The sequence below is a fragment of the Trachemys scripta genome, chromosome 11, assembly GCF_013100865.1.
Source record: "Trachemys scripta elegans isolate TJP31775 chromosome 11, CAS_Tse_1.0, whole genome shotgun sequence".
In the NCBI taxonomy this organism is placed as follows: Eukaryota; Metazoa; Chordata; order Testudines; family Emydidae; genus Trachemys; species Trachemys scripta.
Window position 1 is genome coordinate 73,755,839 of NC_048308.1, and position 15,771 is coordinate 73,771,609.

A 15,771-nucleotide genomic window follows, 5' to 3' on the forward strand; every position below is an offset into this window, starting at 1 on the left:
TTGAGGCTTCAGCCCTATGGCAGTATCAGGGCTCTTGGATTTAGTACAGGGCTCAGGGTTGCAACCCTGCAGCTCCCAGCTGCTGCGAGCCCCGCCACGGGTGTTGGGGCTCTAGACTTCAGCCACGGGACCCCACGGACCACTGACCTATGAGGAATAGTTAAAGAACATGGACATATTTAGTCTTGAGAAAAGAACAATGAGGAGAGACCTGATGATAGTCTTCAAATGTGTTGAGGGCTTTTATAAAGAGAATGATGATCAACTGTTCTTCATGTCCACTGAAGATAGGACAAGAAGTAATGTGCTTAATCTCCAGCAAGGAGTTAAGCACGATATAAGGAAACTATCCTTATAGTTAGAAAGACTTAAGTATTAGAATAGACTTCCGAAGAAGGTTGGGGAATCCCCATCACTGGAGGTTTTTAAGAAGAGGTTGGACCTACATCTGTCAGGGATGGCCTAGGCACATTTGGTTCTGCCACAATGCAAGGGGGTTGACAAGCTGGCCTCTAGAGGTCCCTTCCAATCATCCATTTCTATGATTCTATGACTGTCTCATGGAGTATTCTCCTTCCAGTCACAATCACACATTCCACCAACCTTCCCATTATGATCAACAACATCCCTTTGACAACTACAGCAATTACTTACTTGAAAAGTAATAAAAGGAAAGTATTGTGGGTTTTTTGTTTCTTTTAATATGATTAAGCAGTTGGAAACAATGAGAATTGGCAGTAGGTGACCAGCTCTTCATGGAGAAACAGCAAGCTTTCTTCTCAGACTGTGCTCTGTAGCACTGGTCTAATAACCACACTCAGAGATTTTGAGTCAGAGGGATAGGTTCTCAAAAGTCATCTTCAAATATTTCTCACAAGGTTTTTCTAGGAGCATGTTATTGAAAGAGTGGTAAAGGCAGACTACAGCCACAAAGTCAAGTTTAGGCTTTTTTGTTTAAAGCAGTTAAGAAAGGCTAGGCAGGTTGGGTTTAGGGGATCTCCTTCTTCATTTACACGGAACTGGATTGAAATATGACTTAGGGAAAGGACCTTAATGACAAGGCAATGTTTTTGGAAGATTTTCAAGCTATATTTAGTTTGAGACATATTTTTGTACCCAGTAAATTCTTCTGCACTAGGTAACTTGGGTCTTGGACTATTCCTAGACTGAATACAATATCCAAAATACTATGGATGCTTCAATTAAATCCTTCCTCCTGTGACTTCAAGCCACAAATGTGCTTTTGGAAAACTACTGAAAAATTTGCTAAAAGGTAAATCCGTCTCTGGTTGCCTATAAAACAGGAAGCAACATGTGCCATAGGGGAAAAAAACTGCCCGACTTGAGAAGCAGCCTTTGCAATAGCAATGCCAGTAAGAGTCTAAGGCCTGGTCTACACTGGGGGGAGGGAGGGGAAGGAGAATCGATCTAAGTCATGCAACTTCAGCTACGTGAATAATGACTGCTGCCGCTCCCCCATTGACTCCGCCTGCGCCTCTCACTGCGCTGGAGTACAGGAGTTGATGGGAGAGCGCTCAGGGTCGATTTATCGTGTCTAGACTAGACGCGATAAATCAATCCCTGCTGGATCGATCGCTGCCTGCCAATCTGGCAGGTAGTGTAGACATACGAAGAGATTAACACACATCAACATAACAAAGGTAAGATAAAAGGACTAAACTGTTCCCCCTCCCTTCAGTCCCCAAGGGAAGGGAGGAGTTAGTTTCCTTTGTAAGTTGTACAAAGTTGCAGTTTACATGTAAAATTGCAACCAAAAGCAGAAATAGAAGTATATTAAAATAAAACATATATATGTTGTCTCCCTTACCAGAGGTGTAGAAGAGGTCAATAACTCTGATTTCAGCTCCTTTAAAGTATGCAGTAAAGATGCTATAGCTTCATCATTTGATGCAGACCAATCATTTACTGTTCTGTTAAATACAAAATTATAATGTTTTCAGTAAGTGGCTTTGTTTGCTGTTATTTTAGATAAGACTACAACATTAATTATAACTTTTTACTAGAGTGAGCTTTTTACTTCTGGAACTTTAGAGGCGTAATTTAATTGTGGTGGGCTGAGAGTAGCAATGTTTCTTAACTTCTAGGGTAGGAAATTCAAAATAGTGCCAGATATGGTTTTAGCCCAGAGGCCTACATTTTGAAACTCGAGCCTTTATTGTGCAAACTCAGAGAAGTGAGAAATCCTATTAAGAAATAGAAGAATTGCCATACTGGATCAGACCAGTGATGCAGCTCGTCCAGCAGCCTGTCTCCAACGGTGGCCAGTGCAAGCTACTTCAAAGAACAATAGCTTAAAATGATTTAAATATTCTTACTACTCACTTGTCTACAGTTTTATATATGAACTCATTTAGGTGGACAGCAGCAAAAAGCAACTGTTGCCTTATCTTCTCAAGCTGCTGCTGCTGCAGGTGCAATGCTTCAGTCTCCGTTGTTAAGGACAAGTTGGCATTATAATCATTTTTTATAGGACATGAAGAAAGCTCTCGCTGACTTTTCTGAGAGGCAAGATTTCTTTCTTGTTTCTCTAATTCTGCCAGTGTCTGCTGGAGCTCCTTGATTCTGTGTTCATCCCTCTGGTGCTGCAACTCCAATTCATGCTATCGGAATAAGAATAAGAAGTCATCGGTAATTTACATGTACAGACTGCCAGTAAACACCACACTGATAGATATTACTAAGTAACAACCACAGCTCTCCCTAAGATGTGCACCCTTGCTGATAGAACTATGTAGAACAAGCCTTTGAGACCAGATAGCCAGAGAATACTGCAAGGAGGAGGGTCCCTGTCTAATTGTTTTCACTTAAAAAAAGTTAAAATTAAAATATTAATTTCTGCTTCAGTCCCCTGCACATAGAATTACTCTTCTGCCACAGACAGGAGAGAGAGAGAGAGAGAGAGAGAGAGAGAGAGACTCTTCCAAAGACAATTCTGGCATCAGAACCATCCCCTCAATGCAGCCTGGCCCTCAAATCTCCTGCTTATTTACCTCTGAACCAGCAGGTTCCGTTTTCTGCTCTCTGATGGTGGCTGCAGTCCTTCCCAAGGACAGGGAGGTTGTGCACAGAATGTGCTTTCTCAGGCAGAAGCTGGGATATTTTGCCCCTCCTGACCCAGGGTCACTTCTCCATATACTAGGGTTGAACCTCGGAGCCCTTTCCCATTCAAAAACTGTGCAGGAGCAAGATCAGACTTGTTCACTGCAGCTGGATTCCAGGCAATGCACATGACCTACTATGAGAACCTGTGCACCGTGCTACATGCAGGTATGCGCCCTCCGCACTCTATCAAAGCAAACAAAGCCTCAGGAGCAGCTGGCTGCACAGGGATCCTGCTCAAGGGGTCATTTTTCCTATAACCCCCTTATAGCCACTCCCTATCCCTTCATCTCCTTCCTCGGACAAGGACAACGGAGAAAAATCTTAGTGTGGTAAACACTCCTGAGAACAGCCTGCACTTACACTCCCCTCCCCCTAAGAGATTTTCCAGAAGGAGGCAGGGTCACAAAGACAAGTCCCACCTCAGTGCTTCACTTCAACAGAGGAACTCCGCAGCCATCAAAAAAAAAACAACTCACCCAACAAAAAATCAACAGACACACACACACACACACTCTCTCTCTCTCTCTCTCCTTTGTTTTCCTAGTCCTGCTGGAGACAGCAATCACAGTCTGAAAACCAAGGAGAGAAATGTCCATCAGAGGAGGGAGAGGACTCTGAGGACGGAAGGGACAATGATGAACCTGAGCAAGTCACTCTTGCCCTTTCAGCACAGAGGACTTCTACTTTTTAAATTAACAGTCTCCAAGACTCTGGATTGATCAGCAGAGGAGAAATGTGGTCAACACTAGATGCCTTTTCCACTCCAAGGATGAAGATCCCACTCCGACTCCCCCCCATGTGCCCAGATTTGCTCAACATCATCAAGGAACCCTGTGGTCACATGGACAACGTACTACCCAAACCCAAGGCAATTCACAAACAGCATAGGTTGCCCAAAGATGTCTTGAGAAATGGGGAATTGTCCCTAAGGTGGGCTTTTAAGTGACTTCCAAAGTAAGAGACTTCTATGTACCATTGAAGTGTAACACATAGGGCTGTGTGTAGAATGGAAATTCCATTTCATTGGGAATTCTGAGGTTCCGAAATTTGTTTTCACTCTGATTTGGAACAAAACCCAAACATTTCAATATTCTTCACAAAAGAAAATTTGTCCCAGAAATTCACTTCAGATCAAAATGTTTCATTTCAACAAAATCAAAACATTTCATTTTGATTTCAACTTTTATTTTATACTACAATATATATTAATATACAAAATAAAAATTCAAAACAAATTCGCTTAAAAAGGAAAAATCAAAATGAAATGTTTGACAGTCAGAATGGGATACCGTTGGAACTTTTCTCCTTTTTTTCTGTGAAACAAACTATTGGTGAACTTTAACACGATTTCACAAAGCATTTTGATTTCAACAGAACTGCATTTTCTACAGAAAATGGCTCCCTCAAAGGTTTTCTGACCAGTTCCACAAATGAAATACTTGACACAAGCTCTAGTAAATAATATATTCTACATATTGTGATCTACCATATAGTATAGCAAAATTATCTGGCTATTTCAATATAATGGCAAATTTGAAGTTGAAAATCTCACCAGTCTCTCTTTGTCTTTCTGCCATTCCTTCCGTTTCTCAAATTCTGCCCTTTGCTCTTGTCGTCTCTCTTTTTCCCTTTCTTCTTTCTTGCTTTTCTCCTGTTCTTTCATTGTCCTGAAAAGTGTCTGCAATTGTTCCCAATCAGCTTTCAGTTTTGCCTCTCTTTCCCTCTGTATCTCCAAGGAGCGGATTACCTCCTGTTTTTGACTCTGAAGAGACTCCAGTGTAGCTCGTAACTTGGTACTGACTTCTCTTTCCTTTTGTGTTTCTTCACAACACATTTGTACCTCAGCTTCTAGCTGCCTCTTAGATTGAATGGCTTGCTGGTGTGTCTTCTCAATGATAGCAGCTAGCTCCATAGCACGGGATCTCTCTTCGTCCAACTGAGCCTGCAGTTCTTGCACAAAGGTTTGCTCCAGCAATGATTCTTTATGCTTACAAGAAGAATCTTCATTTACTCTCATACTCAGTTGTTCCGTCAAAACACGTTCATGGTTCAAGGCATTCAAAAGCTCTAAGGAGTGATTCTTCTCAACCTCCAAATTTCTCTGTAGCTCTGTCAGTTTGTTTCGTTCTTGGGACAGTAAAGCCTCACATCGAGAGTGTTCAATTTGAAGTTCCTTACGGAGATTATCATTTGCTGATTTTTCATGCTCTAAGGCCACTGACATTTGATTATTCTGAATACATTGCAATTCCAAAGCAGCCTGCAATTCCTATTCAAGAGAGGTACACATATTAACATTATAACACAAATGCTTATTTGCAGGCCACGCAGACTTTCTAATGTAATGTTTCTACATTGCATTTATTTATTGCATTGAAAACAAATTAAGAAGCAATTAGAATAATTTACTATTAAACAATTAAAATCTAGACAAAGGACATTTTCCAATGCTTAATGATGTGCTAGGAATTCAGGCTAGATTGAGGAGCATCACACCTGCTGATTAATTCCAGAAACACACTTTTTCCTTTTCATACTAAACAGTTATAAAATGAAAACATAGACATTTAAAAATATTGTAATGGGTGACAATTTCTACATTGGCCAATCAGATTGCCTAAATGACATCTACAGTAGAAATAGGCTGGGTTCATCTTCATTGCGGAAGACGTAAAAAAAAACCAAACAAACAAACCAAAAAAACCACCCCACATGAGGTTCTGCTACTAGGGGAGGTGAGTCCTTGGACTTTACAGCTTCTGGTCGTTAAGAAAGCTAGCACTCTGAAAATAGTAAATATACTTGAATCCTTTCTTGTAAGTCAACCTCTTAGTCAATGCATCTCTCATAACCCTTCCTGCAGAAAAGTGAGGAAGTTAAGGTCAGGGTAGTTTTGTTCTTCTTTTGTCTTGGCCAATATGGCCTCTTCTTTTCTAATTTGGAGGGTTTCAAACATTCATTGGCTAATACTTGTGCACAAATTACCACATCTATCCCCATGGCAGAAAAAGAAACCTCCCCGAAACAATGTAAATAAAGAGACAGATCCAAAAGGAAACTCAGACAAGATGGAATTAAAAACATATGAGTTCTATATATAAGCAAAAAGAAGAACAGGAGTACTTGTGGCACCTTAGAGACTAACAAATTTATTAGAGCATAAGCTTTCGTGGGCTGTAGTCCACGAAAGCTTATGCTCTAATAAATTTGTTAGTCTCTAAGGTGCCACAAGTACTCCTGTTCTTCTTTTTGCGGATACAGACTAACACGGCTGCTACTCTGAAATCTATATATAAGGTGACTTACTGAGGAAAAACAGGTGAGTATTGTTTTTGAGAGGTGCTTCCTGGGTTTTTCTAATTTGGCTCAGGCCTACCAGAAGCGATCACTTATTTATACAAATATAGAAGACAATTATTTCTAAGAGAAAAGGAAGAAAATTCTGCAGCAGCAATTAACAAGCAACAACTCCTGTTAAATTGGGGAGGAAGTAGGAGGAACTAATTACAGACAAGTGCTGACTTTTATAGCTCAACAAGTTGTGTCTGGCTACACCAAGACAGTACCATTATAGACTAGATGCTCTAATGTCAACCTGAAACAAATGGGAGCAGAATGCCTCTGTTCTAGCTTTGACAATTCTTTCAGTCACTTACTGGGACAAAAAAGGAGAAGTGGTGAACTGTTATTTACATGTGAATACTTTGTTTTTAAAACATGAAGGTTCTTATAACCAGAGTTCTTCGAGTGGCTCTACATATTCCCACCTATGAAGACTGCGCCGCCTGGTGACGCCTAGCAGTAGAACCTTTTCCAAGCAGTGCCTGTTGGAGCACATGCATGGCCCCTCCTATCCCTCTTCTCAGTATTTTTGAATGTTCCATGGGTGAGATTATATAAGGGGACACTGTGTCCTCTACTTTCTCAGTTCCTTCCACCGCTAACCCAGAGAGACCATAATAGCACTCTGAGAAAGAGGGGAAGGTGGGTGGGAAGTGTGAATATGCAGAGTCATCTTGAAGAATCCTAGTTACAAGAAAATAACCTCCATTTTTTCTTTGAGTGGCTCTGCATATGCCCACTTATAGGTAGTTTGACAAGCAGTGCTGAAAACCCGGGAGGTGGAACAGAATCCTAATTAAATCACCACCACTCTGCCAGATTTGGTATCCAGTCTAGAAGCGACATTCAGCGCATAATGTTTAGCGAATGTGTACACTATCTTCCAGGTAGCAGCCTTGCAAATTTCCCGAATAGGAAGATGTTTAATATAAGCAAAAGATGCTGCGACTGCTCTAGAAGAATGAGACTGTACCACAGAAAGCACAGGAATTTCTGCTAATTTGTAACACTGACCTATGCTCTGTTTAACCCATCTGCAAATAGTCTGAGCAGGAACACTATGACCCACATGATTCTTAGTATAAGAAACAAACAATCTAAATGACTTCCTAAAATTATTAGTTCTATCTCAATAATATGCAAGAATGCTTCTAGCATCTAAAGTATGTAACATCGGCTCTGTCTACACCGCAATAGACACCTGCGGCTGGCCCTGCCAGCTGGCTCAGGCTGCAGGGTTATTTAATGACAATGTAGACTTCGGGGCTCAGGCTGCAGCCTGAGCTCTTGGACCCTGGACCTCCCCACCTCGCAGGGTCCTAGAGCCCAGAAGTCTACACTGCTAATAAACAGCCCCGCAGCCCGAGCTCTGTAAGCCTGAGTGAGCTGACATGGGCCCACCCTGGGTTTTTAATTAGAAATACCTGCAGACTCCCATTTATTAGCATGAGGTTTCTGGGAAAAAACCTGGTAAATTAGTTCTCTGATTGATAGGAAACTCAAACTATTTTTGGTAAAAACTATCGATTAGGTCTAAGAGCCACCTTATCTTTATGTAAAATCAGAAATGGCAAGTTAGCCCTCAGGGTGTGCAATTCTCTCACCCTTCTGTCTGACGTCATAGCAATAACGAAGACCACTTTAGTCGATAAATAAAGTAAACATTTTGCCAGGGGCTGAAAGGGCAACCTCAGGCACACCTAAAACCAGATTTAGATTCCAAGATGGGACTGGATCCCTTAAAGGAGATTAGATGTAAACCTTTATAAACCTTTTAACAGAATCATGTACAAACAGCAATGTACTGTACCATTTACTAAAACACAGGAAGCTGAAATAGCTGCTAAGGGAACTTTTAAAGAAGAATTAGATGGCCCTTCAGATTTTAAATATATTAAATATTCCAAAATACAGGTGTGGAAGCTGAAATTGGAGAATCAGATTGTCCCTGCATCCAAGCAACAAATCCAGCCCTTTTTAAATAGTAACACCTTTAAAAGGAGACAGTTTTGTAATATTAAGCAATACATTCTGTACCAACAAGGAACGAGACTAATCAAAGTCTGATAGCTCAGTCTCTCAAGGTGAATACACTGTGGTTCTGGATGAAGCATGTTGTCTTGTTGCTGTGACAGATCTGCAGACAGAGGAAGACTCATGTAAAGCCTGTCTGATAGGTGAAGCAGGTTTGTATGCCACCACTCTCTTGGCCAAGCTGGGGCAATCAATATCATTTCTGCCATGTCCTGACAAATCATCTTCACTGCTTCTTCAATTAATGCAAAGGGGGAAGCATATACAGAAGGCCCTATCCCAAGTGTAGAAAGAAGGCATCCAAGATGGACTGACTGCTCTTGAACAGGAGAAAGGACACTTTTTGTTGAACCTTGTAGCAGACAGGTCTACACTGACTGACCCAACACAAGAAGATATCTTGGGCTACTTGATCCTTTATGGACCACTTGTGAATCTGAGGACTGTCCCTGTTATGCTGGTAGCCTATTGCTCTCTCCTGCTAAATGTAGATCTCGGGAAGAATGCCCCAGTCCCATAATCTGACCACATATCAGTGGAAAAAAATGCAGTCTCCTTTGTTGGTTCACATAATATGTAGTGGTTGTATTGTCCATCTCCACCTGAACAACTTTCCCCTTTATATGAGGGAGGAATCATCTTCTGATAGCCAAAGGAATGACTCTATATTCACACAGACAGATGTGCAAGCTCTTTTCTTGAAAAGCCCAGTGACCTCAGGTTGTAATCTGAGCTAAATGGGCTCCCCGTCCACTGTTGGATACATCTGACATTTTCGTAACTGATGGTGAAGGGGGATTGAGCAGTATGCTTCAGAACATTTGATCTATTTGTCCACCCCTCAGCATAAGAACATAAGAATGACCATATTGAGTCAGACCAATGGTTCATCTAGCCTAGTATCCTGTCTTCTATTTGCTACCCAAGATCCATAAACCTGGATATCCTGGACGCCCCATCATCTCAGGCATTGGCACCCTAATATCAGGCTTGTCTGGTTATGTAGACTCTCTCCTCAGACCCTACGCTACCAGCACTCCCAGCTATCTTCGAGACACCACTGACTTCCTGAGGAAACTACAATCCATCGGTGATCTTCCAGAAAACACCATCCTGGCCACTATGGACGTAGAAGCCCTCTACACCAATATTCCACACAAAGATGGACTACAAGCTATCAGGAACAGTATCTCCGATAATGTCACAGCTAACCTGGTGGCTGAACTCTGTGACTTTGTCCTCACCCACACCTATTTCACATTTGGGGACAATATATACCTTCAAGTCAGCGGCACTGCTATGGGTACCCGTATGGCCCCACAATATGCCAAAATTTTTATGGCTGACTTAGAACAACGCTTCCTTAGCTCTCGTCCCCTAACGCCCCTACTCTACTTGCGCTACATTGATGACATCTTCATCATCTGGACCCATGGAAAAGAAGCCCTTGAGGAATTTCACCATGATTTCAATAATTTCCATCCCACCATCAACCTCAGCCTAGATCAATCCACACAAGAGGTCCATTTCCTGGACACTACTGTGCTAATAAGCGATGGTCACATAAATACCACCCTATACCGGAAACTTACTGACCGCTACACTTACCTATATGCCTCCAGCTTCCATCCAGGACACACCACACGGTCCATTGTTTACAGCCAAGCTCTAAGATATAACCGCATTTGCTCTAATCCCTCAGATAGAGACAAGCACCTACAAGATCTCTATCAAGCATTCTTAAAACTACAATACCCACCTGCTGAAGTGAAAAAACAGATTGACAGAGCCAGACGAGTACCCAGAAGTCACCTCCTACAAGACAGGGCCAACAAAGAAAATAACAGAACACCACTAGCTGTCACCTTCAGCCCCCAACTAAAACCTCTCCAGAGCATCATCAGAGATCTACAACCTATCCTGAAAGATGATCCTTTACTCTCAAAGATCTTGGGAGACCGACCTGTCCTCGCTTACAGACAACCCCCCAACCTAAAGCAAATACTCACCAGCAACCACACATCACTGAACAAAAACACTGACCCAGGAACCTATCCTTGTAACAAAGCCCGATGCCAACTCTGTCCACATGTCTATTCAAGTGACATCATCATAGGACCTAATCACATCAGCCATACCATCAGGGGCTCATTCACCTGCACATCTACCAATATGATATATGCCATCATGTGCCAGCAATGCCCCTCTGCCATATACATTGGCCAAACCGGACAGTCTCTACGCAAAAGAATTAATGGACACAAATCTGACATCAGGAATCATAATACTCAAAAACCAGTGGGAGAACACTTTAACCTGTCTGGTCATTCAATGACAGACCTGCGGGTGGCTATATTACAACAGAAAAACTTCAAAAACAGACTCCAACGAGAGACTGCTGAGCTGGAATTGATATGCAAACTAGACACAATCAACAAAGGATTGAATAAGGACTGGGAATGGCTGAGCCATTACAAACATTGAATCTATCTCCCCTTGTAAGTATTCTCACACTTCTTATCAACCTCTCTGTACTGGGCTATCTTGATTATCACTTCAAAAGTTTTTTTTCTCTTACTTAATTGGCCTTTCAGAGTTGGTAAGACAACTCCCACCTGTTCATGCTCTCTGTATGTGTGTGTATATATATCTCCTCAATATATGTTCCATTCTATATGCATCCGAAGAAGTGGGCTGTAGTCCACGAAAGCTTATGCTCTAATAAATGAGCTAGTCTCTAAGGTGCCACAAGTCCTCCTGTTCTTTTTGTCTTCCAACAGTGATCAGTGCCGGATACTTCAGAGAGAATGAACGGAATAGGGTAATTTATCGAGTGATCTATGCCCTATTCTCTCATCCCCTGTCAATGAGTTCCATAGTTGTTTTAAATCTGCTGCCTCTTAATTTCATTGGGTGACCCCTGATTCTTGTACTATGTGAAGGGATAAATAACACTTCCCTATTCACTTTCTCTACATCCTTCATGACTTTACAGACCTCTTATCATACCCCCCTTAATCGTCTCTTTTCTAAGCTGAACAGTCCCAGTCTTATTAATTTCTCCTTGTATGAAAATTGCTCCATACCCCTAATAATTTTTTTGTTTCTCTCTACTTTTTCCAATTCTAATATATCCTTGTTGAGGTGGGGTGACCAGAACTGCACACGATATTCTAGGTGTTGGCGTACCATGGGTTTATATAGTGACATTATGCTATTTTCTATTATCTATCCCTTTCCTAATAGTTCCTAACATTGTGTTGGCTATTTTGATTGCTGCTACACATTCAGTGGACGTTTCAGAGAACTATCCACGATGACTCCAAGATCTCTAAGTGGTAAGTAGAGTTGGAATTATGTTTTCCAATGTGCATTGCTTTGCATTTATCAACATTGAATTTTCATCTGCCATTTTGTTGCCCAGACACCCAGCAAATCTAGACCGTCCCAAAGCAAACATTTGAAGACCATCCTGATTGGGTGTGCAGTCTCACATCGGGAGTGTTCAATTTGAAGTTCCCTACAGAGCTGGTCATTTCCTGATTTTTCATGCTCTAAGGCCACTGACGGTTGGATGTTGGGGTTTTGGATGAAGGAAGCACAACCTCTTGGGAAGTGTGGAAGTAGGAATTTACCTTGGGAAGAAAGGATTTTGGTGTCCGCAGCACTGTCTTGTCCTTGCGGAACATGCACTAAAGCTCTTGCATCGATAATGCTGCCCAGCTCTGATACTTGCCTTGCAGACATGACAAGTACTAAGAAACAGGTCTCAATGGATAAACAAAAGGTTGACACTGCAATCAGAGGCTCAGAGGGATAGCTTGTTAGACCCCTCAAAACTAGTTCCCATTTTGGGAACAGTGGCCTGACCAACAGTCTGATTAATTGGACTGTTCAAATGAATCTGGCTACCTGTGGATTGTCTGCCAGGGAGCCAGAGGACCCTGTGAATAGCATTTTACCCAGGGTACATCTGCACAACAACAACAACAACAAAATATTTCGGCCGTGAGTCTCGGAGCCCAGGCCAATTGACTCAGGCTCACTGTGTATGCTATGGGGCTAAAAATAGCAATGTAGAAATTCCTACTCGGGCTGGAATTTGGGCTCTAAAAGCCAACAAGGCAGGAGGGTCTCAGAACCCGGACTCCAACTCAAGTGGGAATGTCTACACCGCTATTTTTAGTCCCGTACTACAAACCCAACCCATAGTTGATCCAGGCTCTAAAACTTGTTGCTGTGGGACTTTTTTTTGGTTTTTGGGCTTTTTTGCAGTGTAGATGTTGACACACCCTGGCACCCCCATATTCACCACTGTCATATAATTAGGATCTGTTTTGTACAAAGTATGCCTTGTGAGGTGTCATTCTAAAAGTCTTGATCTGCTAGACAGTAATATCTCGTTGGATTGTATGTGTATCATTGTATGTGAAGTTATGAAGTTAGGCTATGTATGTGCTACAGAAACATGTTGATCCAGATTCAACAACTGGTGCCGATAGCGAATTATGGTTTTAGTGCAGATACTCTCCTAGATAGCAATGTCTTAATGACTATGCAAGACAGACTGAGACCTTCTAGTACCTCCCTTTCAATAGCCAGGCTGTTAGTTGAAACTGACACCATTTGGGGTTTGGATGAAGGAAAAGGACCTTGCAGGAGGATGTCCGGTCTCCATGGAAGCTGGAGTGCGGGGCTCCAATGTCAGCTCTATCTGGTCAGAGACCCTGGTTCTTGTCAGCCAATGAGGCGTTATCAGTATTACCATTGCCTGTTCTTGTTTTATTTTCAGGACCACCTTCCCCAGGAGTGGAAATTCATAAAGCATGCCCTGCAGCCAACTGTACAATAAAGCATCTATCCCCATGGATATGGGGTTTGCCTCACTTATGAAGTATTTCAGCCTCTTTTTGTTCATATGATTTACAAACAGGTCGGCTGAAAGGTGGCTGAATGTGTGAACGAGGTCAAAAAACCTCCTGATTCAGGCACCACTCAGAGTTGCTGACCTTGCACCTGTTGAGCCACTTTGCCTTTTGGTTCAGGTCACCTTTGATGTGGATTGCTCCGAAGGAAAGGAGAAACTGTTCCACTGAACTCTTCATTTCCATTGCTTCCACTTGTATTGCAGGATTACTTGCTCTCCCTTAGACTCTAGTTGTATTGTCTGATTGAACCATGATGTGTTTCTCCCTTAGGGTGGGCTGGAACCTTTGCAGAGCTAGTTTGACTTCTCTCAGCTCTAGGACGTTTATGCTGTGACCTTTTCCTCCTTGTTCCTGAGGCTCTGGGCTGTTTGGATCAAGTGAGCTCCCCAGCCCTCCGCGCTGGCATTGGTTGGGAGGACTAAAGGTTCTGGAAAGCAGATGGGCATGCCTCTGCAGACATTGTTGTGGGTAGACCACCATTGTAAGAAGTTGAACACCTGTGTTCCAGGGAATGGTCCCACAACTTTAATATGAAGGCTTGAAGACTTTTGATGTGTGATTGAGCCTATGCAGTGATACCTATGCAAGACACCAGGAGTCCTACCAGTTGGAGACATAGTGCTATGGTAGGCCTTCTGCAGCCCTGGAGCAAAAAAATAAATTCCTGGATGGAACCAGAGAACTCTTCTTGGCACTGACGATTAAACTGTTTGCCTGGAGGAGATTCAACATCTGAGATGCCACCCAAGCGTTGCTGACTGCAATGGCCCTCTGATCAGAATGTAGTCCAGGAACTGGTACAGATGATTTCTCGGCAAACTGAATCTCACTATTACCCACCACCATCTTTGTGAAAACCCTGGAGGTCAAAGACAGGCCAAACAAGAGTGTTTGGTACTCATAATGTTTCCTGCCATGGGTGAACCTCTGTAGTCTGTGGTAGCATGGTCTCATGGGGATATGGAGATATGCATCTGCTAGATCAACTGAAGTGAAGAAGCCCACCCAGGACAGAAATGACACCTTAGAGGCCAGGGTCTCCATATGAAACTTTTTTCAGAGTAGCAGCTGTGTTAGTCTGTATCCGCAAAAAGAACAGGAGTACTTGTGGCACCTTAGAGACTAACAAATTTATTTGAGCATAAGCTTTTGTGGGCTACAGCCCACTTCTTCGGATGCACAGAATGGAACATATAGTGAGGAGATATATATACATACAGAGAACATGAAAAGGTGGGAGTTGCCCAACCGACTCTAAGAGGCTAATTAATTAAGATGAACTGTTGTCAGCAGGAGAAAAAAAACTTTTGTCATGATAATCAAGATAGCCCATTTAAGACAGTTTGACAAGAAGCTGTGAGGATACTTAATATGGGGGAAATAAATTCAATGTGTGTAATGACTCGGCCAGTCCCAGTCTCTATTTAAGCCTAAGTTGATAGTATCTAGTTTGCATATCAATTCAAGTTCAGCAGTTTCTCTTTGGAGTCTGTTTTTGAAGCTTTTCTGTTGCAAAATTGACACCTTTAAATCTGTTACTGAATGGCCAGAGAGGTTGAAGTGTTCTCCTACTGGTTTTTGAATGTTATGATTCCTGATGTCAGATTTGTGTCCATTTATTCTTTTGCGAAGAGACTGCCTGGTTTGGCCAATGTACATGGCAGAGGGGCATTGCTGGCATATGATGGCATATATCACATTGGTAGATGTGCAGGTGAATGAGCCCCATGTCACAGCATGGATGTTTCTAGCAGATGAAAGAAGGTATAAAATGAGAAACAGTGACATCATCACTTGGCCTCTCCCGCAATCTCAACATCTGGAAGACTCTGAACTGGGGAAGAGTGGTCCCAGGCTGGAAGGTAGTCCAGTCTGTGTACTGAGGAACTGTAACCTGCTTGTACCATCTGTTAGGGTGAGACACTGCTTCATTCAAATCTTGCTTAGTCTGTTTAAGTTAGAATTAGACTGCAAATTTATTTTTGTTTAGGTAGAATCATAGAATATCAGGATTGGAAGGGACCTCAGGAGGTCAGCTAGTCCAATCCCCTGCTCAAAGCAGGGCCAATCCCCAGACAGATTTTTTTTTCCCCCCAGATCCCTAAAGGGCCCCCTCAAGGATTGAACTCACAATGCTGGGTTTAGCAGGTCAATGCGCAAACCACTGAGCTATCCCTCCCCGCCCAAAAAATTATTTTTTTGTTTTGTTTTTGCATCCTTTGCAAATTCTTTCTTGGCCTGTCTTAGTACACTTAACTGCCAGTATGTGCACCTTCCTAGTAGCCTCACTAAGATTTGACTTCAAATTTTGAAGGTTGTCTTTTCCCCTGTACTGGCCTCCCTG

General features: G+C 42.3%; 1 protein-coding gene across 3 annotated transcripts in view; it reads right to left on the reverse strand.

The window, feature by feature from the left end:
* The window catches only part of PCNT (pericentrin), a 176,577-nt gene that overhangs the window by 36,660 nt on the left and 124,146 nt on the right, over positions 1-15,771 (reverse strand). For all 3 annotated transcript variants that reach the window (XM_034786560.1, XM_034786559.1, XM_034786561.1), the window contains 3 exons: positions 4,676-5,392; positions 2,344-2,621; positions 1,829-1,931 (listed from right to left, as the gene is read on the reverse strand). In XM_034786560.1, the coding sequence (XP_034642451.1) occupies positions 1,829-1,931; positions 2,344-2,621; positions 4,676-5,392 (1,098 nt within the window). The remainder of the gene's footprint in view (positions 1-1,828; positions 1,932-2,343; positions 2,622-4,675; positions 5,393-15,771) is intronic.